This window comes from Phycodurus eques, chromosome 20 (genome assembly GCF_024500275.1).
Source record: "Phycodurus eques isolate BA_2022a chromosome 20, UOR_Pequ_1.1, whole genome shotgun sequence".
Taxonomy (NCBI): domain Eukaryota; kingdom Metazoa; phylum Chordata; class Actinopteri; order Syngnathiformes; family Syngnathidae; genus Phycodurus; species Phycodurus eques.
In genome coordinates, this window is record NC_084544.1 from 2,795,393 (window position 1) to 2,823,150 (window position 27,758).

The 27,758-nt window shown below is 43.8% G+C and overlaps 1 protein-coding gene across 2 annotated transcripts; it reads right to left on the reverse strand.

Moving 5' to 3' along the window:
- Positions 1-1,629: 1,629 nt before the first annotated feature.
- zbtb10 (zinc finger and BTB domain containing 10) lies at positions 1,630-27,713 on the reverse strand. Of its 2 annotated transcripts, XM_061665046.1 has the most exons (5): positions 26,816-27,713; positions 13,247-14,243; positions 8,976-9,032; positions 6,720-6,895; positions 1,630-5,829 (listed from the first exon to the last, which is right to left on the reverse strand). In XM_061665046.1, the coding sequence occupies exons 1-5, from the start codon at positions 27,434-27,436 to the stop codon at positions 5,524-5,526; spliced, it is 2,157 nt and encodes a 718-aa protein (XP_061521030.1). In that variant the 5' UTR covers positions 27,437-27,713; the 3' UTR covers positions 1,630-5,523. The 2 variants fall into 2 exon arrangements, with proteins under 2 accessions (XP_061521030.1, XP_061521031.1); XM_061665047.1 differs by lacking the exon at positions 8,976-9,032.
- Between the last annotated feature and the right edge of the window lie 45 nt (positions 27,714-27,758).

A 27,758-nucleotide genomic window follows, 5' to 3' on the forward strand; every position in this document is an offset into this window, starting at 1 on the left:
ACCCATACACAAAAACACAACTACACAACCCATATACAGACGCACGCAATAATTCACAAAAATACAATACACACAATGATAAATAACACACATGTATAAAGTCCTGGCAAGGCCGCGGAAGTTGCAGAACTTTTACTTTTTCCTTGCATCGCATAAACACTATTGGCTCCACGTGTCAGGCCGCTTTGTTATTTTATTTTATTTTTATTTTTTTTGACTAAAATGGCCGCCACCTCCCACAATGGAATGGCAAGCAAAGGCTGCGCTGCATTGTGGGAGGCGGCGGCCATTTAGGGATCGCAGTCACCGCAGTGAATATAAACGTTTCGGCACTCGAAAAGGCTGAGACACCACACAGCAATTTGCTTTTTTTCCCCACGTATTTCTATATTGAAACAGTATTTCTTTTTAAACACTAAACGATCAAAATAAGGTAAACCTAACGTCGTTCTAATTGCACGTAAGAATTCACGGAGCCCGCCCCGAGTCAATACGCAGCAAACGAGGAGGGCCTCGCTTTGCCTGTCGACAACAACGCCGACGCACGAGCGCACGAAGAAAGCACAAACATATTTTCAATTTTTTATTTTTTTTTAAGGAAAGTGAATCAAACACCTATTTATGCGATGTATGAAAACACGGTAAGCATTTGAGGGGCTGCATGTGGCCCGTTCACGCCGTGAGCATCCACGCTTATCATCCTAAAAATCTGACATTTTACATCCACATAATGTGACTTTTGAGGTTGAATTACAGCAAAAAAATAAATAACTAAATAAAAAGCATCAGATTGTCATGTTTTGAGGAGATTTTCAAAGTACATAAAATCAAACTAGATCAAGAATGAAACTATTTACTTCCCAAAACTTGTATGGACGTTTTGAAGTGGGGCAAATGCATGTGCGAGTGCTGCCACCTGGTGGTAGCTGTGATAAACAGCAACAGCATGCAGTTGCCAGCCGGTGGCAGCACCTTCCAGTCAAGGGGCTCACAAAGTACTTTTACTCAATAAAATTAGCATTCAGGCTAAAATATGTACACTATAATAAACATTTTAAAGCGCAGTAAACATAGTTAATAAAGGTAAAGAAATCAAAGCAATTTGAGCAACAGTTTCACTCTTTATAGATTTATTTTACTTTTTTTTTTAAAGGTGGAAGAATTAAATGCCTCACAGCAATAACCCATTTTTTGCTGGGGTCTGTGTAAAAGAAAAAGCCAGATAAAATTAGTCCACTAGGTTAATGGTAATACATAATGAGAAACACCATAGACGGGCTAACAAATAGCATCTATGTAGTGTTATAACCTTTGAGCAACATGTAGACAGAAAACATAATACTAACAAGGCCTATATTCTTTATCCTCTGAGAAGAATGACTATAATTTGGAATATGAGTGTTTTGAGTTACAAGGGTGGTTACAAAACAAATGAAACTCATAACTTAGATCACTGTATAAGAATTCAAGCCTTGCAGAAATATCCTATTTTTATCTTGTGCTGCAAAAGTGGATAAATGCATTTGTTGATGCTATTTCTGTGTGAGAGGTGATGTTATTTTTTTTGAAACAATAATGTAAGGATTAAAGCATGGCTGAGACAAAAGAAATGCAATAATCCCACCAAAATGAGAGCAATATCAAAGTTTTATTCTTAAAATGTAGTACACAGAGGAACAGTAGTACATTTTTTTTTAAAACAGAGAGAAGAGAAACAAACCAGGAGAATGTTAAGTTCCATCTTTGAAAAGTTCTGGTAAAAACGTAAAAAGAGTAACCTGAATTTTGCTTTTTTTTTTGTGTTCGGAGGGCACCGAGTTTTGCATCGCTGTCAGAGCAAATAAGTTGAAAAATACAACTTTTTGTGTGTGTTTGAAAATCTTAAAAGCGTAAAAAAATACAGCTGGGAATAGATGCGTATGGTGTGTGTGTGTGTGTGTGGGGGGAAACAAAAATCTGTAGTGTGGTGTTTTTTTGTTTTGTTTTGCTTATTGATGTCCATAAAAGAAATACAGCATTAAAAATGTACAATAAAAATCAGTAGGATGGCGCGAATCATATATATATATATATATATATATATATATATAAAAGAGACAGGAAGTGACGGGCAAACAGCACACAGCAAAGCGGAAGGAAGTTAAATAATAGATTTTTTAAAATATATATATATATATATTCATATCTCATAGATTCTCCACGTATATATGTATATATATATATTTGTTATATCGTAGGCCCTACCCACAGTGATTTTTGAAAGTGACACGAGAAGGAAGATGAGGTGTCCCGTACAAACTGCATATGAACACACATACTGTATAATTGTGTGTGTGCGTGTATACATATATATATATTCACACACACACACACACACACACACACGCACACACACACACACCCACACCCGCTCCACACGCACTATTAAGAAAAGCGATGTGCTGAAGTCACGGGAGGAAACAATCAAAAAGGCGGAGGAGTAAAGTGAATGGTCGCATTAACATGTTGCCCGGCTCCTCCCACCCTTAATAATAATAATAATAATAATTAACAACAATAACAATAATAGTAATAATAATTTTGGTTGGAAAAAATAGAAATTAACAGTCTTGATTGCATTTTTTTTGGAGTCAACATATATATTAAATAACAAAAAACGAAGAAAAAGTTCCATTCAGACCCGCTTTTTGGGGCAAACATTGAAAATAAGAAAAAAACGATCACAAAAAGTAAGTGCATGTCTATGATGGCGCCATAGAGCTTCACTCGTTTTTGTCTTGTGGAAACAAAGAAGTGTTTTTTTCTTTTTTTTTTTAAAAAAAAAAAAAACAAAAACAACCTGGCAGACCAAATTAAATGGAAATCAAATGACAAAAAACAAAACAAAAATGGAGTTACGCGCCCCCCCCCCCAAAGAAAAATACGCTTTGGACGTCCCGTCACAATCAAATGATTCCAAATATATATATATATATATATATATATATATATATATAAACGGCGTATATAACTCGGTACCAAATATAAACAAAAAGACGTCCACTTAGGTCCTCATAACGCATAATTAACACGGAAAAGTACTGCAGGTAGTTAGACGGGAAAAACAAAAAAAAAACCGCACACGTTAAAAGTAAAACAAAAAAAGAATGGCAAAGATTACCTGATAGTCCACAGAAGCCCCTTTTACACCGGCATTTTTCCGCCTTTTTTTTTTTTTTTGCCATGACCCAGCAATTCTTCCGCCTCGGGAGGTAGCATCAGAGCCGTAACAGAGGCGGGACAAGACCAGGGTGTGAAGTCTGAAACCCGGCAGGTTTATTTTTTATTTTTTTGGTCAGTATTTTTATTTGTTGTCGAATGATCCAATTAAAGGGATGCCGTGTCGCTGCGTCCAATTTCCGCTAGGCTCGGTGGAAAAGGTAGGTCTTCTGTTACGGCTCTGATGCCAATTTTTCAATGCAGGTTTGGTGTTGCTGGAAGTCAAGGTTTTCACTGTTTGAGTAACGTCATAAGAATTAAAGCCCATACCGCGGGTCCAGTATGTGAAGTTTAATACCCGACACCCGTTGGCAAGGCAAAGGCAGATGCAACCAATCTGCGTGAAAGAGTCTGGGGTTGTCGGAGGTGAAGCTTGTTATGTTGAATAACACCATAAGAATTAAAGCCGTACTGTAGGTCCAGAGTTCAACAATGCCAGGACAAGAAAGTGACGTTTAACACCCAACTTCTCCTAACCTGTTTTTGCAAGACTCTCTCTAAAAGAGGCGACTGCTGTTGAAAAGGGAGGTTTTAATGATGAGACATCATAAGATTTAAAGCTGTATTGTAGGTCCAGTATTACATGATGTTAGGCCAGGGATGTTAAGTTTAACACTCAACTTCTCCTACCCTATTTTGCAAGACTGCGTGAAAGAGGTTAGTGTTGTCAGAAGTAAAGGTTTTGACAATGAGAAATCATATGAATTAAACCCGTAACTGTAGGTCTAGTATTCCATGATGTGACGGTGGTGTGAAGTTTAACACCCAACTTCTCCTGCCCTATTTTTGCAAATAGGCTAGTGTTGATAGAGGTAAAGATTTTAATGACGACAGACAATAAGAATTAAAGCCATATTCCGCAATGCCGAAACAGGGGTGTGAAGTTTAACACTCAGTTTCTCCGACCCATTTTTTGCAAGATCTCTGTGTGATAGAGGTTGGTGGTGTAGGAAAAGAAGGTTTTGATGATGACAGAAATCATAAGAATTAAAACCATGCTGTAGGTCCAGTATTTTGCGACGAAGCCGCCTGTAAGGGCATTATTCTGTGATGAAGTTTAACACCAGACACGCTTCTGTGTGAAAGGCAGAGACGGATAAACTTCAGATCTTCGGTTACAGCTCTGATTCACTTGAAGCTTCTTATGACGACAAACATAAGAATTAAAGCCTGGCTTTTTGCTGGGGATGGCGTGACAGGCAAAGGCAGACAAATGCTGGGTCTTCGTTTTGTGTTTTTTTTTTGGGGTGGGATCTCTGCGTGAAAGAGGCTATAGTGTTGTAGAGAGGAGGTGAAGCGTCAGTTATACCATTGAAGCTTATTTTTTTGTCTTTCATGACGACAGACATCATAAGAATTAAAGCCTCGCTTGTTTTGTAGGTCCAGTATTCTGCGACAAAGCATTACAGCACCAAACGTCGTCATTTGGCATAAAAAACAAAACAACAAACGATTCAAGCTTTAAGTGAAGGTCAAATGCTTTTTTAAAGTGTTAGCGTGACGCGGCGATTGGTATAAAGCTAGCTAGAACAGCCCCCTCCCTCGCGCTTTACTTCTTATACTTTTAAATATTTTTTTTTCGTAAAAATTCTTTATTTAATTTAAAAAAAAAAAAATCAAATAAAGGTGTCTTTTCATTGAAGCGTATTCAGTAGTTTTCCTGCTCCATCTTGGTGTGCGGTCTCTGTTTGGCACGACGTCGTCACAGCCCTCGTTTTTTATTTTTATTTTTATTAATTTATCTTATAAATATGGCTGAGATAACAGTCACCAAACAGTTTTTTTGGTTCCAAGATTTGCGCAGGGGAAAAAAAAAAAAGAAAAACGGAATAATATAGAATTTTAGCGCAACTAAACGCCATCTACACAGCAAGTTAAAAAAAAAAAGGAAAAAATTAACGATAAAAATTAGATCCGTGATAAGACCATAAAATCTTCTTAAATTAAATAATTACATTTTTTTTACGTCCAAATGATTGGCCTAGCTAGCCCTCCCCACCTATTTAAAAGAAAACATACATACACCCCCCCCCCCCAAAACCTGATTTTTCTTTCATATAATCTTTCTCTGGTGGGCATTAACAATAATAATAATAATTAAATCTGTACATGGCGGGATTCCCACACTACCAAAGCTTTTTTGTTGTTGTCGTCTCTAATATCTTTGTCAAACTCGCGCAATTAAGCAACCTCAGGGTTTTGATAGCACTTTTGGAGTTGATTGTTTACCAGCTTACATATATTTAAAAAACAAAAACCATGAGGCTAGAACTCCTTGTCGTCCACCGGAGGGGCAGCGCAAGCGCTGCCCCCGCGGGCCCAGGCGGCTCGGTCGTGGTCGGCGGAGGCGGAGTCGTCGCCCTCCAGCAGGTCGTCGCCCTCGTCGCCCTCGAAGTCATCGTCCCGGGGGAACTCCATGGCCTCCAGGCCCTCCTGGGTGGTCTGGTGCGAGTCGGCGCAGTCCACGCAGACGCCGTAGCGCCGCGAGCCGTGGCGGATGCCCACGCTGGCCGCCAGCATGAAGATCTTCTTGCAAACCATGCACTTGTACTTCTTGTCTTTCTTGTGCACCTGCCGGGACGGGTATGGACGGGGCGGGAAAAGGCGGGATGGACACCGTCAATCCAGTTTCCGTCCGACAATTTCAGTTTCTTTCGCCGCCTTCATTTGGAATGGTCTAAGTCATTAGCTGCTAAATGTTATGCTCGCTGGGTTTAGGCCTGGTACACACAAAGATTTTACAAATCTTAAAATATTTTTTCATCTGTTACAGACACCACACATGAAGATAAAGTTGGTCAAGAAGGGGCAAAATCAGGACAAAAACAGTCCAATTGTGTGTACAGGGCCTTAGCGTCCCCGCAATGTGTTTTACAGCAGACGTAAGCAGTTAGCATGGTCTGTGATCACCTGGTTTATTAGCTGCGCTGATTAGCTAGTTGCTAGCTGGGTTTCGGGTCCCCGCAGCCGATCAACAGAAGGGTGGAGAGCAGCTGGCTAGTTTAAGGGCTTCCTTTTAACAACGTTTAAGCTTATGTGGTTATTTAGATGCTGATTGCTATGCTCGCAAACTAGTTGTTAGCTAGGTTGCCGACCAACGTAACGGTTAGCACATCGGACATGGCGACCAGGAGCAAGGTAGCCTTAACTGCAGCATTTTTGCAGAGAGAGTTGGCAATCATCCACTTCTTTAGTCGCTAAATGCTATGCTCTACAGCTAATTTCCAGACTTGGGGCCCCTGAATGCAAACAGTTTTGTGCTCGGGAGTGCATGAGAGTCTGCGATCATCTGGTTCTTTGGTAGCTAAATGCTATGCTCAGCAGCTAGGTTTAGGGTCCCCAGAAAACGTTTCAAGGCAGATTTTTGCATTTGGATCATTAGCCGCGCGGCAACTGCTGTGCTCGCCAACTAGATGCTACTGAAGATCTGATATTTCTTAGTGATGAATGCGTGTACTGACCAGGGAATGTCTCTTGACGTGCTCGCGACGGGTGAACAGCTTCCCGCAGATGTCGCAGCTGAAGGAGCGCACGCCCGAGTGGATGACCAGGTGCCTCTTGAGGGTGCGCCGGTGCTTGGCGATGTAGTTGCAGTGCGGACACTTCAGCTTGTTGATGGCCAGCAGCGGCGACTCGCCTGTGACGGGACAAGGAGGGGGCAAAACCGTCTTATTGGGGACCCTAAATCAGAACAATACGTTTTAAAGACGATCAATCAAAAAGTTGACATCGTGGTGGCTAGCAGGTAGTTGGCTTAACTACGGCATTTTTACGCAGAGTCTCTTTAGCCGCAAAATGGTTAATTGCTAGCTGTGTTTGGGCTCTCCATAAGTCGGTTTAAGGTCAAGTGACGCAAAGGTTTGTACAAACAACCCGGCGAACATCAGCTCACGAGCTTAACTGCTGCATTTCTGTGACGTTTATGGTCAACTAGTTATTTAGATCCTGCTAGTTGTAGTTGGGTTTGGGGTCCCCACAATACGTTTCAAAGTCCATCAACACGAGGGTTAGTTAGCTTAACTATCGTGTTTTAACACAAAGACTTAGATCATCTTGTACTTTAATCGCTAAATGCTCATCAGCTAGTTGGTAGCAAGGTTTTGGGTTAGATTGACTTCAGTGTTTTAACAGTCAGCGATCATCTGCTTCTTTAGCCGTTAAAAGCTTACCAGCTAGTTGCTAGCTGGGTTTGAGGTCCCCTCAATGTTTAAATACCTTCCAATGGGGTTTGCACATCCAAGATGGCTGCCGGCAGCTACTTAGCTTAGCAGCATTTTAGTAACAAGACTAATAAGCTAAAGAACTAGATTGTATTTCTTGAGCTGCTAAATGCTCTCCAGCTAGTTGCTAGCGGGGTTTAGGGTTCCGGAAATATGTTTCAAAGCCGAACAATGTGAGGGTTAACGCATCCAACATGGCGGCCAGCAGCTAGTAAGTTGCATTTTTATGGAGTTTCAGGTACCTCCTTTTACATGGTCAAAGGGGCACAAGAGAAGGACGACAGCTGCTCTGTGTGTTAATGTTTGAAAAATGAAAACTGCACTCTCCCCGTGCCCACCACCCTCCACCCTCAGATGCTAACGAGCTACTGCGGACAGATGGTTTTGAGCGTAAATTAGTAGCCTATTGATTTTGAAAGCGCTTCAAAATGGAGCACGCAGGGGGGAAGTGAAGAGTCACGGCCTTTTGTTTGAACTCACAACAGTGCTGTCGTCAAGGCAGGTTGCTAAGTGGGGGAGGAAGTAATGGTTTGGGGTAAGGGGGGCGGCGTTGATGAATCCCAGGTTACCTGAGTGTGTGCGTGTGTGTGGGCTCAGGCGCACACACTTTGTTTATGCGTGCGTGTTCCTTTAAGAGGCTGCTTCGGCCAGCGTGCTCATTTTAAGTGACAACGGGGCGGCACACCTTATTCCTAATTTAGCAACCATTTTACATACAACCACACCGTTGCCAAGGCGATGACCTGGTTCCAGTGTGACATAATTGGGAAGTCCTGATTCGTGAATTTTGTAGAAAATTGTACAAAATCTTGGAACAAATACACGAGCCAAAACACTCCAGTTTGCCCACAACTAAGGGACTTGATCATTTCTAGGTAGAATTAGCAAAAGCAAAAGACCACATTTATTACTGCATTTTTTTTTTAAATACTCAATCCTACCAAATACTGTCATAAAACCACACAGTTATGTATTTTTTTAAATTAAAATGCTTACATTCAAGTGTGACATCCAAACAGTGTGACATCCAATTTGTTAATTTTGTAGAAAATTGTACAAAAACACGCAGCACATGCTAGCATGGTTTTTATGTTTGCTTAACAGCAAAACACTTTTTTGTCGCAAGAAAAACTGAAAATCTGAGCAGCTGTCGAAAAAAAACAACGTGCATTTGTTACTACTCATGGTTAATTTTTTTGTACAAACTTGTACTAAAATCTTGAGAACAGGCTCACAGGTGTGTCAGTTTATGAATTTTAACAGAGGCGGTGAGTAACCAATTTCCTAAATTCCCCCCAAAAATAAATAAACCTATCCAATAATATACTGTGAGCATTTGTGGGTTAAATATTGCGGTTTTATTGTTGTATTTAGAACTGAAAGGGGAGCATCAATTTGGCCCACGTACCCGAGGTTGCCCACCCCTGATTTACGGTCACGTGTGTGAAAAGTTGCATCTGTGAAGAATGAGAAACTGCGGTAATTCTTGGAGCTTACCATTCTCCCAGGATTCCCCTGGCTGGATGATGCTATACTGGATCTGATTGGCCAGCTCTGGGAAAGGGGGCGTGGTTTGGGGATTTGAGGAGAGAAGCGAGAGGGAGACATAAAAAAAAAAAAAAAAAAAAAAAAAAAAAAAAAGGGGGTGAGAGGTTTGACGGAGGGGAGGCGGGTGTTTTTTTTTTTTTTTTTTGGTGCGTGTACACAACTAACCAGTCCACACACACACACATGGAACAATGCGAACTTCACTTACACAAACACACCCACGTATGAGGCTCTATTGTATGTAAAGTAGCGTCGCGGGGGAGGGGGTGGGGCACACCTGCGGGTGCTCGTGTCCGGTTCCTCCATGTTGAGCCCTTACATCCCATTAAGGACATGGCCGCCACGCTCCCTCGGTCAATATTTGGAAACGGCCCTGCCGAGTGGCTTTGAAGGGCCGGGCCGCCTTTCGACCAGGAGTCGCCGAGCCAAAACGACTCAGACCCACTTGGAGCCATTTCTCACAGAAATGAAATCACTCTTTAGAGCTAACTCGTCGCTAATTAGGTTCCAACGGCTCTTCTTTTTTAAACCAATCGGTGACGTTACACCCCACAGATAAACACAAAAATCAAACAGGTTATACAATGGTACCTTGACCTACGTTTTTCCGAGATAAGTATAATAAATAAAAATACAAAAATGCTTCAGGCTGTTTCTTGCCACTTTACTAGTCAAATTAAACACAAAACAAAGACAATTATACAGTCTATTTAAAACAACCACATAGCTTTACTGTTGCGTAGCTTAATGCTAACAAACAATGCAACACGCCTTAGCCTGGCTAATGAAACTAGCATCGCTTTTGCGGTAGTTCTACCCCTTTAAGCAACATATGTGATACAAACGGTGCAGCAACACACATAGACCAACCATACAAAAATATTAATAGGCATATTGTTTGGTGTCAAATTCCTGCTTTAGACAATCCTGTAGGCTGGAGGCACTTGGCGACTCCAACCACAGCCTTCACTTTTAACTGTCACACCAAATGGTCTACCTTCACCACCAGCTGCCTCCATGCTCTTATATGTGGACAAAAAGGCGGTACCCACACTAGGTACCCGGCTATTTTTACGGTGCGTTTACATAAGCGCGACATCGTAGAAACCTGGAAAGTTCAGAAAAACAAAACAAAACAAAGCAAAAAAACACAACAGCTTGTTTTGCTTACTAAGCTGCACCGAAAATAGCAAATTTCTGCAAATAATGAATGCTCCCCTAAAAGATTATTGCCTATATTATTCGTTTATTGCTTAACTAACTCACTGGTAGTCGTTTTCAAAGCAGAGCTCAACATATCGCCAGCCATTCGAGAGCATTTTTACTGATCTTTCAAGACCCACAGAGTATCGTGTTCTGTGAAAAACCTTTCACCAGATGAACGTTCTTTCCTAGCTTTTTCCGCTTTTTAGCTGTACAAAAGGGGCTAGTTTACCAAAAACACTGACAATAATATTGTTTGCTTTTGTGACACCTCAAACAATAAAACGAAGACTGAGAATAGGGTTTTGATGCCCCCCCCCCCCCCCCAAAAAAAAAAATCAGTAATGTGACGCTGACTCACCGCACGGCTTGACATGAACTTCAGTTGATTTGTTTTTTACGTCTGCATCATATTTTCTCAACATTGCAGCACACTTTCTACTACTTACCACGAGATGCATACTCTCTTTATACCGCACATATTCATACTCAGCTCGTGTGTGAGACGGTGACTAAACTTGTCCAACTTCCAGCTTGTTGGCATTTTTCTCCCTCATAATCGATGTGACAAGCCGAGATTCAACACCTGATCATCTTCTACTCGAAAGCTGTGCTCCTTTCAAATCCAAAGTGATGCCGCGATCTACAGGGATTGGTCTACACACCTGAATTTTACAGACAAGCTGGGTGAGAACCTCTTTCATAGGCAGTGACTTAATGGTGGAAATAACATTGAAATGATTCATCTTGGTCTCAAGAAAATTGGATTTTGAACAGGGGTGTGTGGACTTTTCATATTCACCTAGTGTATAGGCCCGCCACTGCATTTTGATACCGTCGTGGATTCGGCACTTCATTCCGAGTGCAGGCAGGGTTTATTAGCATAGTCGAATTCCCACAAAATCAATTGCACGCCGCTCTTTGCTTTTCACGGGGACGACACGGAAGCCATGTGACGCGCGCAACAAAACCCGGCACTGTGTAGCGCTTAATCGGGCGGGCACGGCCGCCAGACTGCAAGGAGAACCCGATCCACTTTGCTGATAAGAAATATCAAAAGTGCACACATTTTTTTCCCCAACAGAGCTGCAAAAGACGCTCTGAGACGGCAGCGAACATATACCGTACGCTAGCCCTTGGGCGCAGGCCATTAGCGCGTGCGCGCCCCCTCCCCACCCCCCAAAGGCATCACTTGTGGAGCGCATTAGAGGAGCTGGAGGCACTAAGAGCATTGCAGCGCATTTAGGGGGAGGCCTGAGGGAGAGAACCCACCCCGGCCGCCCCCGCGCTTTCTTCATTATCCTGCATTAGGGAGGGAACCAAATGTCGTAAAAAACACATCCCGCGCTTCCGTCACGGTGGAGGAGCGCCGCTTTAATGGCCGAAGGAGAGATTACGGCCGACGAGAAAGGACGGCAGATAGATTAAAAGGTTATTCGAGGATACAACCAGGGTGGAATAAACATGCAGGGAAGAACACAAAAGAGGATTTTAAAATGGAGCGATGCAGGATTGTTTTTTTTTTTTTTAAATTATTATTGTGGAAGGGCAAGAGTGTGGGGTTGTGTGGCCTCGGCACCCACAAAGCGGGCGTTAACGTGGGTATAACCCCCCCCCCCCACACACACACACACACACACACAGCTCTGGAGCGATTAGCAGGGGGATCATCAGGAGGAAACGCCAGGGCAGGTTGAGCCTGCGCACACACTGGCCTGCTGGGAGGTGCTACGCCCGCACTCGAGCCTTTGCAACACACACAAATCCATGCACATAAACACCCACACACAAACGCACTTTCACATACACACACAAAAAGACATTTCCACACACGTACAAACACACGTTTATACACGCAGTTACCCACATTTACACACACACACACACACACACACACACAGACACCCGCTTTAGTCAGAATCGATGACGTGATTTGCGACCGCACACAGCCAGCAAATTATTTTTCGTTGTGCGTCATTTTTCAACCTACAAATTTCCCTCTTCCCCCAGTTATGAAGCAGAGCGAATTGACCCGTTTTGAAATGATTTATAAAAAAAAAAAAAAAAAAAAAAAAAAAAAAAAGAGAGAAAAAATATTTTTGCAAATTTAAAACCAAAAACGGGATTGTTAGTTTTGTATGGTGTGTTAATTTAGTTTGTTTCTTCTCACAATTATTATTAAACTTGATTGTAAACCCTCCTCAGCTTGTCTGTGAAATACCGCTGTAAAGTAAACCGCTGTAACGACTAACAGATCCCTGTAGATGGCGCCGTTGCATCGGTTCGGGCTTGAGAGCAGCACAGTTTTTGAGTAGAAAACGTAACAGGAGGGGTGAAAGGTGGCGAATCCCGGCTTGTCACGACGCTGACGAGGGAGAGAAATTCCAAGATGTTGGAAGTCAGACAAGTTTAGGCACCTCAACTAACGGAGTGTATGTATGGTACAAACAGAGTATGCCTTGCGGTAGAAAAGAGGACACAGTTTATGGAGTGAATGGTGAACGGCTCGAGCCAGGCTTCTTAGCTGTATTTCTGTAACTAAATTATGTGTTTTTTTTTTGTTGTTTTCTAGTATGAGGTGTCACAAAAAAAGCAAACAATGTGAGCGTCAAAGTCACTGGCCTGTTTGACATGTTTCTTTTCACAAAAAGAGCACATTTTCTTAGCTTCTTGGTCAGAAACCGGTGTTTTGGTGAAACCAACCCATGTTCTACTGTTGATTACTAAAGAACAGAAAAAGCTATAAACAAACTTTTTTTCTGGTCAAAGGAGAGGATTTACTCTTTGTTTTGGTAGGTTCAGTGCTTATATCGTCATAGAACACGGTATAGTGTGGTTCTTGAAAAAGCAAGTTTATCGTAGACTTTAGATATTTTGAACGTGCTCCAGGAGGTGTGAACATGTTGAAAATTTGCCCTGTGACAGCTTACGTACAGATGTTGCACACGTGCATGCGTGTAGAAGTGGCAATAAATCAAACGTGAAGGGTATTTAAAGTCTGCAGATGTGCGTCCTACCGGCGTTTTCCGAGAGCGACGAGAAGTCCTCTCGGGGGTAGGAGGCGGACGGCTGGATGAACATGCCCTCGTCGAAGCCTTCTTCGGGCTCGGGCGGGAAGTTGTAGACGAACCTCCGCGTGGTGGCCTGCTTTTTCCGGCGCCCGCTGCCAACGACGGCGGCGTCGGGGGCCTCGCGCTTGATGGCCGCCCCCGTGCCCGGCTCGTTCCAGACGAAAACCTGCGCGCGGGCCTCATTGTTGTCGGCCGAGTCGGAGGAATTGTCGTCGTGGTGGCTCCAGCTCCCCGAAGGGGCGCCGGGGGGACCGGCCCCGACCTGCGTCACCTCTACGTCGCTGGACTCCTCCTTCACCCTGCCGGCGTCCTCCTCGGCGTCCTCCTCGGCCTCCTTTCCTTGGTTGTTGCTGGCTTTGATGGACAGCTTGGAGAGGATGCTGGTGGCCCAGAAGTTGCTGGGCTTGCGGTCGGGGCGCCCCCGCTGCCCCTCCTTGGCCACAGTCTGCCGCTTGTTATAGTCCACCACTACAGAGTCGGGCGCCTCCTGCTTGATGCTGATGTTGAGCGCGTCTTTGATGAACGCCCGGCACGACTGCACCACCTCGGTCATCTGCAGGTAGCTGGCCACCGACATGACCTCGATGGCGTTCTGGCTGGTGAGCAGCAGGTTGCCCGAGTAGAGGAAGTCCAGGATGACCGAGAAACCCTGCACGGCGGCCACGTCCAGGTGAGTGACGGTGGCCCGGTCCTGCGCCTCGCTCTGCGTCAGGCAGTAAAGGGTCTTGAAGTAGCGGCTGCCCGCCACCAGGATGTTCTTGTGGGCGCGGAACACCTGGCCCGACACCACGATGCTGACGTCGCACAGGATGCCGCTTTTGCGCTGCTTGTCCAGCTCCTGCAGCAGCTGGTAGCAGTACGAGTTCTCGTTGGGCTTGTTGCGGTAGTCGTCCTCCGAGGAGTTGGTGGACGGGCTGGCGTTGTCTGAGGGCCTCCCCGACTCCTTTGTGGAGACACGCAAAACAACACAGTTACAAGAGGAACGAGGATTCCCAAAATTAACAGTGTGGATAGTGATGGGAATCGAAAACCGGTTCTCTTTCAAAAACAGCGGCTTTCAGAACAAGGTGCTTTGTGTTTAAACTTTGTTGTATCAGTTGGTCTTGAAAACACAAATATTTCATTTTCTCTGGCCCAATAGGAGTGGAACTGGACAATTTCCTAAGACACTCTGATATCTATAAACCTGAGTTAGGTTTTTAGGGTCTCTTGACAGACACTGAGAAGTTAGTGCACAAGACGAATAATGTAAAGCCTGTTTGGTATACTGGCTTTGTTTTGACACATTTTTGTTATTTAAAGGATGTGTGGCGGGTAGCGGGGGTGCGCCTACTTTCTTGTTGAAGGGGACGCGTGATTTTGCTGTAGGACATTTTGAGCACACCGTGTGCAAAATAAAAGTACAATTGTGTGTTTATACAAATACGACATTTCCCTGGCGGTAACCTCATCTTCGCTACACACTCTGGCGCCGGCAAACACCCCAAGGTTCCTGACACGCCTGCCGGAGGGCGAGAAACTGGTCCAACAGGCTTCCAAAAGGGGAGCGGGGATACAAATGAGGTACAATGGAGGGATGGGCTGCCTGGCCTGGAATCCATTATCATGTTGTACTTCCAAGCCGAGATGTAGCTCAATAGAAATCCTCCTGAAGAGTTTATGGCTTACTTGATTGTTGAATAGGCAGTGTGGCTGCCATCTTTGTGGAATTTTCTAAAAAACATGGCACGAGCACTTCAAAGGCCTCTAAAATTCTCCAGGACAAATAAATTCAAGAAAAAAAAAAACCACACTTGATGAATTAAGTACAGGACCAATTTTGCTGCCCCCGCATAAGGTTCCATTTGCACTATTTAAGTGGAGTTTTTAGGGCAAGTGAAACCGTTTGAAAAATCTGGGTAATTTTGACACGCCGAGTTGGAGAACCCCCTCGGAATTTCAGCCCGTACCAGCTTATTGGTGGATATTTTTAACTGAAAGTTGTAATCGAATCGGGGGGAGGTTTCCCAGAGTAGCTGACAAAACAAAAAGGTCAAGGAGATATGTTGAGAAATAATCAAGTTATCGGTTTTACTCTAATCGCGATATCACACAAAGACATTCAGAAAAGCCAAAATGTCTTTCCATGCACAAATTTTTTTTAGCATTGCTCATCTGTCTACCCTGGAATTTGCCTGACGTGCGTCCCGTCAGGATGGAAATGTCCACTAAATTTAATCGGAGAAACAAATCTCCAGGCGGTTTAATTCAGTAAGTTTTTGGGAGTTCATGTTCGGAACCCCTAAATACATACATTTTCACCAGGGTACACACAATTTATGACTTTTCGCAAGGGGGAAGCCCCACAAAAGCAGCGATTTCTAATAATAATCTAATCAAATAAACCAATTTGCTGTGGTAAGGGAACAAATCTGAAAGAGTTGGACTCCTGAGACCAAAACAACCACAAATGGCACGCTGGCGGCCATTTTCCCCAAAGCTGTGTGTGTGAGATACAAGTGAGCTCTGGAGCGAAACAATCAGATAGATTCTTTCTTTCTGAACCACAGAAGTCAAGTATTCAGCCCAAAACACATGGAACCCCGGCTTCCTCCTGGTGTTTTGGTTTACACTTTACCACGAGGCAGCTTCGACATTGACATTGTTTTTAGTCAATCATTTATTACCACGTCTGTGGGAAACTTCGGGGGAAAAAGGTAGCGGCACACCTCCTAGCCTGCTGTATAAGTTAACAACAGTGCAGAAGAGTGTAAAAAAATCAAAATGAGTCAGTGGACTCGCATTTTTGCAGCAATGTTGCACAGTGGTTAAGAAAGTTTGTGTCGTAACGCCATTGATTATTGCAATTATTGCAATTGAAGTCATTCAGGCGACTATCAGTTCCAGTTTCGAGACTTCAACGAATATTCCGCTGTTTGTTACAGACATACCAAACAAACAACAAAACTGATTTGTACAATACAAAAAGTGTTTTTGCACAGATATTCATAGAATTTTTTTTTCGTTTTTTTTTAAATCATCAACAAAGCTTTCAATATTTTTGGATGCTAACAGATGTGACTTCCTCAGTTGTTTGACAATTGTCGCACGAATATACTTTCGTTTATTAAATTTATATAAAAAAAAAAAAAAAAAAAAAAAAAGCCTCCGCCTTTTGTTAGCGATGTGAAATAGAAACGGCGGAAGTGATATCTGTATGGGCATGACATGGTTCAAAATTTTGGTGGACTTGAGTTGTTTGGCAATTTGTTAATTACTTTGCAAAGCACACTACAATCACCTACAAAAAAAAAAAAAGCGTGAAATATGATGAAATGGAACAAACAACCCAAGCATTTTTGTTTGGTAACGCAAACTCACATCTATCCGCCACTATCGAGCATGATCGTTTGGCCTTGGCAGAGGTCCTCATGCTGCTGACCGGTCTTGTTGTTCCATCCAGCCATTTTGTTACGTGCTTATCTTGCTCAGGGTCACTGCGGGGGTTAGAGTCTAAGCCCCTCTATTGATATAAGTATCAGTGCCGATACTGTACTTCTGCACTCCAAAAAAAATAATAATAATAATGATCCGATACACCTACATTCTGGGCATTCGGGGTCAAGTCAAGTCGTGTGGAGATATTTTAAAGGGGAAATATTTTTCCAAACCAACTTTCTCTCGTATTTGGGATGTAATATTGTCTCTGTGGTGCCTCAGTGAACATGTGAAATATTCATTAAAATCATCCACGCCATTGTTGAGTTCTGGATGTTTTTCTGCCCAGAGGCCTGAAATCAGGTCATTGGAAATTCTCGAGCTTGTTTACGTCACCTGGCGAAGATCTCCGCCTACCTCTCCGCTCCCGAGCCAGCGCTGTCAGCATCACAAACGTGCGCTCTCACAAGTGGCGCTTCTACACGGAGGCAATCAATCAGCGGAAAGGGAGCGGTCTTAACCAAATATGGACAAAGCGGATACAAAACTGGGTCAAACAGAAGTAGCTGTCAGAGGGGCCTTTTCTGGACATTCGTATGAAAAAGCCAAGGTATTTATTTATTTTTTTTTAAATTAAATTGACACTTTTATACTGAGTCCATCTTAGAGAGCCACTGTATGGGGGTCTAAATCAGTCAAATATGGGACCTCTAAGGAAAAACACAGATGACAACACTGTTACCAGACTGCAAATTATGCTCTGCAAAATGAGCAGAGGATTTTAGAAAACAATTGGCAGTGAATCACTCAAAAGTGAGTTTTTGAAAAAAGAAAAATCTTTTCATTTTGTCATTATGGTGTTGTTGTAGAATTTATTCCATTTTGCAATAAGCTTAACAAAATGTGGAAAAAGAGAAGCGCAGTGAATACTTTCTGGATACACTGGTCATTGTATCGTCTCCAAACCCCATCTAATGGTGTACTTTTTGAACCCTAAAACAAAGAGAAGACCTGGAGGAGGACCGTCCGAGGCTGGGTGACGGGGAGGGGAGCTGGCAGAATAGCCGACCTCCCCTGTAATAGCCCCCCACCCCACCCTCTCCGCCGCAACCATCCGCCCTCCTCACAAGGCGAAGAGCCAGCTTGGTACCAAATCAGTAAGCTGGAGGAGTATACATCCAGCACACATGCACTAATGGTGAGGTTGATGCATACAAACTGCATCGAGAATGCACAGAAGAAGGCTACATTGTGAGTATTTTTTCCCCCCTACAGCAAACTGCACAGCAGATGTCCTAATCCAGACTAATTCACATTGCTCCAGCATTTTTGCCCCCGCCCACCACCTTCGTAAACACACAGAAAGCACGCTGCCCGCACACACATCTACACAGCTGGGGTTTCAGCCGATTAAATCCATTTCTCTGAGGTCCCCACCCAGCCCCCACGCTCTGCACTGCAGCCCGGGCACACAGGATGGCATATAAAGGGGGGGGGGGGGGGGGGGGGGGGGGGGGGGGGGAGTGGGTGGGGGGGGGGTTTATCATCCATCCTTGGCAACACAGCTGGAGGGAGAGTGAGTGCAAGAGAGATGAGATGTAAGGGATTGAGAGAGAGCGAATGGGAACATGCTTTTGCAGGCTGGACGACACGCTCTGTATAATGGCTGAAAAGGAGGCTTATAATGGAGGAAAAGTTACAATGGAAAGATAAGAGATGGCTGATAGGCGAGAGACCTTGAGAGAAAATGTGGAGCAGAGGAGGAGGAGGGCGGGTAGGCGAAGGAACGCGAGCGAGCGCCGAAGTCGGCGGGTCACCCCATTTTTTTAGTGGCCTTCACAATGGCCCGCGTTCTCCCCGAGGCTCATTGTCCACTCACTGTAGGCCTTTTGTGAAATCACTTCTTCTGCAGACTGCGCAAGACGGAGCCAGGGGGTGCGCCGAGGCGAGTCGGGCCAGGACGAGGGAGCGAGGAAGACGATGCGTACACATCAAAGTCGAGTTAACGTACAGCGGAACATCTACAAGTATAATTCAACCCTTCTCCGAGCCCCACAAATGCTAGCAGACTACAGAGTACAGTTGAACATGTGATGCCGAAATCATACCATTCTGAATATGGACAATTTGCCTCTAAAGTCACACAAAATTGACACGAAACCTAGCAAATCTAGCGAGTAAATTCCAGTTAACGCTACATTAAAAAAAACGAGGGTCCATTTTCTCTGTTGCGAGTCACTTTGCATCGTTGGCGTTAAACACTTTGTTTTCTTATTTTCAGCAACCATCAATATAGAGCAGTGAGCCCCAACGTGTGCCTACACTAGTGGTGTGAGGGCTCCCTCTAGTGGTATGTGAAAGAATCACTGTACAAGTACAGTTCAGTTGTATTGAACTTTGTTCAACACATTTGCAATTAATCCTTAAGAACTGTTTTTTTAAACATTTTATTCAACTTTTATGTGCAATGATTTTTAACTGAATCAGTGAGCACAGTTTCTTTTTTTATTTCCCTATATTTAAATCGCAGTGTTAATGTACAAACTGTCCATAATGTTACAGTGGCTTACAATAATATTAAATATACTTTAAGAATAAAACCTCTGACTCATTATCGTTTTCAATTAACACATAGACCTACTACACTACTGTATTTTAATGTCAGTCATGAAGGTGATAGTTGGAGAGTTAAGTATTTTTTTGGGGTGGTAGTTCTGATAATAGTTTGTAGATGTAGACCATGAGCCAAAAACAAATTGAAATGTGACGTGAACCACATGGGAGGCAGACCAGAGTCCCAGAACAGACTGTAGGACCTAAAAAGGTTCCAGCGTACCTGAGGATTTGGAGATTCTGTTAATGATTAGCCCGCCCGCTCAACTCCCTGCAGCATTTTTAGCCTTTCGCACACAGCGAGACAACAGGCCAGGAAGGTAAGACGTAGTAGTTTTGGACTTTACGTGAGCACTAGATCCAGCTAGGGTTGCTGGTTCCTGGCGCACCCTTTCTCCAGATGTGCCACGTGGGAGCCATGACCCGGAAACAATGCTGTTGTGGATGTGGCTATGTTTTATATCCCGGGTGGACGTCTGAAAGGAATCCACAAGGAGTTTGATGCAGTCGTGCCTTAACTTACAAGTGCAACTCACAGGTTTTTGAGTTGTGATTTGTTTTTTTTCTTTGTGTTGTAAGGCAAAATTTGAGATAATAGCAGCATTTCTGATACACCGCTGGTGTAGTGAAGTGGAAAAGAAATGGAGCAATGATGGTACCGTGATGGCCTCGCATGTGGGCAAGGAGAGCCACAGTCGCCAAAACAACAGTCCAACACACAAATACAAAATGAGAACACTCGCAAGGAGCTGCTGTAGGCCACAACCCACGGCCAGATGCTCACACACAGACGAACTGCACCATCCGACTCCAGCTCCTGAGGTCACTCACTAGGCCACACCTCTTAAAGGAACGCATCCAACACACGAATACTACAGTACATACAGCAATTACACTTTACAAAACCAGTTTTGTGCTTTTATACAACACAGCACTATTTTTCTTTATTAAAACGTGTAACTACCGCGTTTTTTTTAGTTACGGTTTCAAAACTACGAAAACTTACCATTAGCAGTATGAGCTGTTTTTTGTTGTTGTTGATATCACAATTACGAAGAGCGCCAGCTGTCAATCTTCAACAAATTCAACGTAACGTTACTATATTAGGTACGTTAATATGAACGTTGGCGACAAGCTAGGAGAGTTAGCATTTCTACAATTGTTGAAATAAATACTATAAGATTCGCTAACGAGGCAGACAGCAAATTAGCATGGCTAACATCAGTTTGTTTCCAATCTGAGGTCACAAAGCGGAGAAGAGCCGAAAGGTAGCTATAGTACTAATTTTCGAAGAATTAAGTACTTTTACTGTTGTATTGTGTTTTGATTTTCATCCGTCCATTTTCCATACCGCTTATCCTCACCTGGATCACGGCTGTGTGGCGCCTATCCCAGTTGACTCTGGGCGAGAGTCGGGGTACACCCTGGACTGGTCGCCGCCCAATCGCAGGGCACACAAACAACCATTCGCACTCACATTCACAACTACGGACAATTTAGAGTCTTCAATTAACCTATCATGCATGTTTTTGGAATGTGGGAGGAAACTGGAGTACCCGTAGAAAACCAACGCTAGCACAGTTCTTGATTTTATTCAGAAAAATATTGTTTTTCATATTTTACTTTTACTAATGTATCCACAGAACACATTCAGGGAGAAAAAGTTATTTACTCAAACATTTCAAAATAATACATTTTAGAGCCATAACTGCAATACGGTGACACAATGGAGTCATTACAGTACACTTGTTGGATTGTGTGACGCACAGGGCCAATGACGGTTACGCAGCGCGAGAACCACAACACAGATACACGCCTGTTGGTCCATGTCAAGACCGAACTGATAATGAAAAGGGTCTTTCGCAACCTGAGGTTACGCTGAAATCAAGGGTAACATACTGTCCAAATTTGATACTGGCCTACTGTAGAGTACAAGAAAGAGCTGGAACACAGGTGGACTAAAACAAACAAAGATGACCGTCAAGCGAAGGGGGACGAGGTGCTGACCAATGCATTGAGATAGGCCGCAACACAAATAAACCTCAAACCTAAACAAACCCCAGAGCCCCCACCAGACAAACACAACATGCTCTGAACAGTAATCGAGCACTGTTGCCGTGCAGAAATTAACCCCAACACACACTACAACGACCCCACCCAAAACTCCATGCAGTCTCATGACGGGACCCCTGAGGCCAGCAGTGGTGCCTCCCCAAAAAGTCCATGTTTACTGTGGTCAACGCCCCCCCAACCAGCCGGTCCCCAGATACCAGAACAATACGTCTGTGTGCATTTGGCCCAAGGTGTGGGAGGGCCGTGCCGAGTGTCTCCCGACCTCCTAACAATGTCGTGCCAGAGACGAAGTACAAGTTGGGGGGGGGGGGCTGGCGTTGGGCACAGACCACAGTCACTAATTCAACAAGAATTCTCCCTCTGGCTGCAGCCCACCCCGTTTCAATGACCAGTGGCCCCCAATAAACATCCCGTCCGAGATATCTTGCCAGACAGCAAACCAAAACGGGGGACAGCCTTATCTTTGTTAAAGGTCCAATAAAGGGGTGAAATGACCCCCCAATTTTCAGCCCTTGGGGATCACTTCAGATAGCCGCTCTTTGACCCAACCAGAGGGGTGGGGGCTTTTAAGAAGTCACATATACCACAAAGGTGGGCTACCTTTTTTGATCTGAGGGCCAGACTAAACTTTGGTATTGGGGGCAAAATTTCTTTTTTTACTATGTGGTAAAAATCCCCCCCCACCCCCGAAAAAAAAAAGTGGGTTCTTCAACCTGTTAGGTCAAGTCCTGTACTGTCTGGTTTTGAGGGGCAGACAAAGGACGGCAGTCGCGGCACACACGTGGAGAAACTAAAACTGAAACTAAATTCCGAGTGGGGAATTTTTCTTTGTTTCTCCTGCGCACTGGAACTGCAGTTGGAAGGTCTCGTCTCTGTAGAAACAAACAAACAAACTAACCGACCCAATCAGGGACCAAAATGTCTGTTTACCACTAAACACTGCAATTGTCATGCAACAAGCTTCCCAAAAAAAAAAAAAAAAAAAAAAAAAAAAAAAAAAACCACAGAGGAACTGAAATTGAAAAATATTAAAATTTCACTAATTAAAGTGCAATTTTTGGGCCAAATTATACAAAGACTGATCTGAAATTCGTACTTATTCCTGTCTTATGAGACAGTAGGCGTTCAAATTTATGCCATTTTTTTTCCCGCTTAACAACTTTCTAAAAATATTGGGGAATCAAAACCAAAAAGCCTCATTTTCCAGTCATTGCGGTGCAGTTTGTCCAGAAATTATATTACATAAAAAACACTCTTGCATTACATTATACCCATTACAGGCTTGTATTATTTCTTTGCCTTTTTGGGGAGCTCTAAAGAGACAGAGGAACCAAAACCTTCAATAAAGCCAAAAAACGCTTTTCCATTATTACACTGCAATTTTTGCACATAATACTACTAAAAAGGCTCTCTCGTCACATTTGTATCTTTTCAGCCTTATTTTGGTCTGCTCCTGATTAAAAATCCAGACACAAGACCACGCCAAGACAATTCCCAACAATCCCCTCTCCGAGGAGACCCACATTTATCCCAGCTGCCTCGCGTGCTGGCAGCTAATCGAGTTAGCTTTTCTCCAACGCTTTGCCGACTTCCAAAAACATAGCCGAGTATTAGCATCACTACTACACGGGATAGTAGGACACGACACGCCCGTGGTGTGCGCGGCGTACGTGCGGGGGTTCTCGTTGCTGGGGAGAATCCGCTGTGCCGAGCCCCCATCCACTCCCTGCGCTCTCCTTCCCAATTAGACGTGTGTACAAGTTAGTGGATCACTTTAAGTCATTCTGATTAGCGATTGCGTGTGCCCAGGGAAGGAACTAAATGTGGTCGTCCAATCCTCTTCCGAGTCAAACGGGCCTCGTAAGTCCGCCGTGACAGCTCGCTCGGCCCCGTCGTCGGGAGAAATGCTCTTTGACACCGGATTAGGATCGTCCGCGGTGTTGGCGACACACTCCCTGTTTTTATGGCATCCCAGAACGTTGCGTTCAAATGTCGGCACCATAAAAAAAACAAATAATAAAATAAAATACAGAAAAAAACATAGTCCGAACAGTCACGTAGACCTCAAATATTAGGTGTGTGATTTCAAAACCGAATCATAAAATATAGTCAACAACAACAAAACTGTTATCATAAAACTCATGAACTTTCAAATCAATTTTCCTCAGTGAAATTAATTGAAATGCCATTAATCTATTCCAGGTACCAAAACAAAAAACATCGCAACGTGTTTTGCTAAATAAAAATTAAAAAAAAACATAAGCGAATGTAAAGAAATAAACTGCTGTTATGAAGTATTATTACTGTATGTACTGTAGTACCCGCGTGTTGGTGTGAGCCTTTACGGGGCGTGGCCGCCGAGTGAGTGCCATCAGAAGCTGGCGTTGGGTAGTACAAGTTGTGGCCTACTTGAGCTTCTTGCGAATGTTTTCATTCTGTATTTGTGTTTGACGAACCCAATCCCCCCGCTTATTCGCAGTTTTTTTCTCCACAATTTGGTTTTCATGGTCCATTTTTTTTGCACATTTTTGCTCTTCTCAGTGGGGCTCGGTCCCTGTTAGGTTGTGCTTAAAACCATGCTAGTAGGTTTTGTGCGACTTTATAGGCATATTTATTTGCTCCCGTAAAGTCAAATTCCAAACTCTAATACGCGATGGATGGACTATCGTCAACACAACAAAATAATACGCAATAAACTTCAAAAACACCATGAACCCCAAACACTGCGGGAAACATATCCAGTATAACTTCATTGGTCTGACAATTACTATTTCCTACAAATAATGTCTCTTTGTTCGTCTATCTATGCCAGCGACACATAGTGACAGGCAGAACAATTACATGCGCTTCCACTAGATGGCAGAAGGTATTTGTGTATTCATAACGTGTATTTCTGTGTGCATTAACCCCGTGTATTCACTTTTTGTGACATTTTTGTTTGGTGGTGTGCCGTGATTTTTTTCTCATAAAGTAAAATAAATGCCTTGCCTCAATAAAGGTTGGGAGATACTGGGTCACTGACGACATTTGTAATTTGACTGTATTTTTGGGGGACAAATGGAAACTAGAAACAACGTGGTTCTGGATGTGGCTCTGTCTTGTAAAAGTGAACTCTAAAAGTCATGTCGCACTTAAATATAAGGGGTGCGATTTCAAATTATTGTCTCCGCATGCGGCGTATGAGCCTTAATCATAAGATCTGCCCCAAAGTGTAAACAGTAGGGCCCATTAATCCGCAAATATGTGGATGACGGGCAGGTCAGGTGATGCTGTGTCTTTCAATTGAGTGTCAAACTCGAGGCCCACATACCCGATCCGACCCACCACGTCATTTTAGAAACTTTTTTTTTCTTCTAGTCTTGGCTAATACTGTTATAACTTTTTAACTAACCATAAAAAATAAGTCAGCTTTTTAAGTAATTACGGGGTAATTTGCGCAACATACCACGACAAACATCACATTTCCACCTATTTTAAAGGCTTGTTGTGATCGAGTGGTGACTCAAACCTTTTGTCTAAAACATCCAAAACCCTGTCAATCATCCCCAACAATGTCAAGTTTTCCACTAATTACAGTGCAATTTTGTGCAAAATGCGACTAAACGAGAGCAAAAGAGAACATGAATCTGTCCCTGTTTACTTTAAACATTTTCATTTTGTTGCCTTACTGCACTCAAAGTGAACCGAACCGTGAACTTACAACAAGGTACATTCTGAACTAGCAACCCTAACTATGATGTGGCTTGCTGTTTGACACCCGTGTATTAGGGACATCCATTTCGCACTGCTCTCTCACCCCCCACCCCCCTTTCTTTTGCTCTTGTCCAGTATGGATTTTGTAGGGGGGGGGGTCATTCTGGCACAATGCCTCTAATTTAGCTCCCAAAGGGAAGGTGGGAGAGGAGGAGGAGAAAGGTTGTGTAAAAACACCAGAGGTCACCAGGGAGCGCGAGCCTTGAGAGGCCGCTGCCGCACAGGAGGGCCTGACAGGGGGTGGCGGGGTGGCTGGAGAAAGGTGCGGCTCCCCTTGTCACTGTGACCTCTGCCTTGATTACTATCATGCTGATGCAACCAAAGAAAAAGGGGGCGGGGTGCGTTGTACAGTGCCAATGGAATAAGGCTTCTTATATTTTAAGCAGGTGTGTGTAAACTTTTGTACTAAAGGGCCACATTTGATTTTTTATTCCCCCCCAATGGACACACAAGCCAGGTCATTTGTAAAAGTGGTTAGATATATGTGTGTGTGTGTGTGTGTGTGTGTATATATATATATATATATATATATATATACACACACACACACACACACACACACACACACACACACACACACACTGTATTGTATGTGTATACAAAATATGTTAAATCATGTACTTAAATTCAGTACTTTTTTAGCATTTCGTTAATTTAAAAAAAATAAAATACATTATTCAGTAAGATACAAAAAATGCATCTAAAATAGTTGTGTTCTATTAACTAAATTAATGTAAAATAATTATTTTTCATAATAAATATCTACTAATTTTTTATTTTATCAATTTAATTATCATCAAACAATTAAGATTTTTTTAAAATAAAGATAGATTTGAAGATTTGCATTTTATTATTTATGTTTATGTAAAATTATGTATTTTAAGATTTTACATTGCACTAAAAAATAAACTTAATTCATATAATTTAGTTAAAACTATTTTAACAAATCTCATTTTAAATATATTTCGATAATTATAATCCAATTATTTAATAAGTTAAAATTGTATTTAATAAATTCATTTCAGCAACAGCTCTCATTTTGCAAAATAATGAAAATTGTACATTTCAGTAAATCATACAATTTAACAAATTATTTATTAAGATAAATACTTTTGTAAACACATCTTAAAACACCAATTCTAGGGAAAAACATCTAAATGAATGCAACAACTATTCCAGGCCTTTTGGTCATGTAAATGCTTGGTGAGCCAGATTAAGGAATACAGCCTCGGGCTTTAGGTGGCCCGCGGTCCACAAGTGGAGGACCTGTCTTAAAACAACTACTTACACAATAAACAAACAAAAAACTAGGAAGCACAAAGGTATCACAAAAGCCCATAGTTTAACCACATAGTCAGCTAAACTCGTAAGATTTTCAGCGTCTCCACCGAGAGGTTCCCCCTGTACACGAGCCTCCAATCCCGGCTACACGGCGAAGAAGCTACGGGCTAGTTTAGCATCGAGATAGCTCCTAAGCTAATTAGCCACGAAGCGAACAACGGGGGGCTCATATTCGACATAAAATGTTGGTTAAAGTGACTAAAATGTCAACCGTAACAAGTGATAAACGTGGATGAAGTGGGGTTGTGTGGTTTAAAAGCCACCTACGTCAAGGTTTGACAACGCTGGAAGGGGTGGGGGTGCTACCGAAGCGGTTACCTGTTTGCTGGGGTCATTCCTGCCGTGGTCGGACGACAGGTGATGTCGGAGGAGCAGGGCCCGCTTGTAGCTCCGGCTGCCCTTGGCGAGCTCGTCGCCGCTCCGGGTGGCGACGTCGCGGCACCACGAGCACGACATGAGCCCCGTCTGCTGACAGAAGCGCAGCCACGGGAACTCGTGGAGCCACGACGCGTGGAAGAGCGAGTGCTTCTGGAGCAGCGTCTGCGGTCTCATCTCCACGCCGCATTTCCTGGGTCCTCCCGACTCGGCACAGTTTTCGCTGCCCGCTTCCTTGTAGCCATTCGCCGCCGAGTCGGCGACGCCGCCGCGGTTGCCGACGGCGGCCCCCTCCGCGTCCTCTTCCTCCTCCGCCTCGGGCTCCGTGCTGTCGCTCACCGAGCCCGCGCCCTCCAGCCGCTTCCGCGTTGGTCCCGTCGCCCGCAGGTCCCCGTCGTCGTCTTGGTCCGGCCGGTTGCCGTTAAAATGTCGGTCCTGGCAGGCCGGGGCCTCCCAGCTGTTACCGTTCCCCGCGCCGCCGGAGCTGGAGCCCCCGGAGCCCGTTAGCCCGGCTAGTCCACCGCCTCGGAACGCCAGCGACCTGCGGTTCCTCTCACCGGACATTTTCTTGCGCTTATGATAAACGTCTCAACAGGATTCCCCCCGCCACGGCAAAATGTTCTTTTTTTTTCCTTCCGTCTCCTCGCCGTCTCCCACCCGCCGTCGTTGCTCGTCCTCCCTCCGCCGCTCTTTTATCGGTCGCCGGGCCCTCGGCCGGTGAGAGTGTGTCGGTTATGCGGAAATAAATCGCTCTTTTAAGCGCATAATGACATTTTCAGGGTTCTCGCTGCGTCCGCGCAGGCCCCGCAGAGGTCGAATGGCAACGACTTTCCTCCCCACAATGCACCTCGACTGGTGGTGGAGAGGAGGAGGCGCAGGGGTGGAG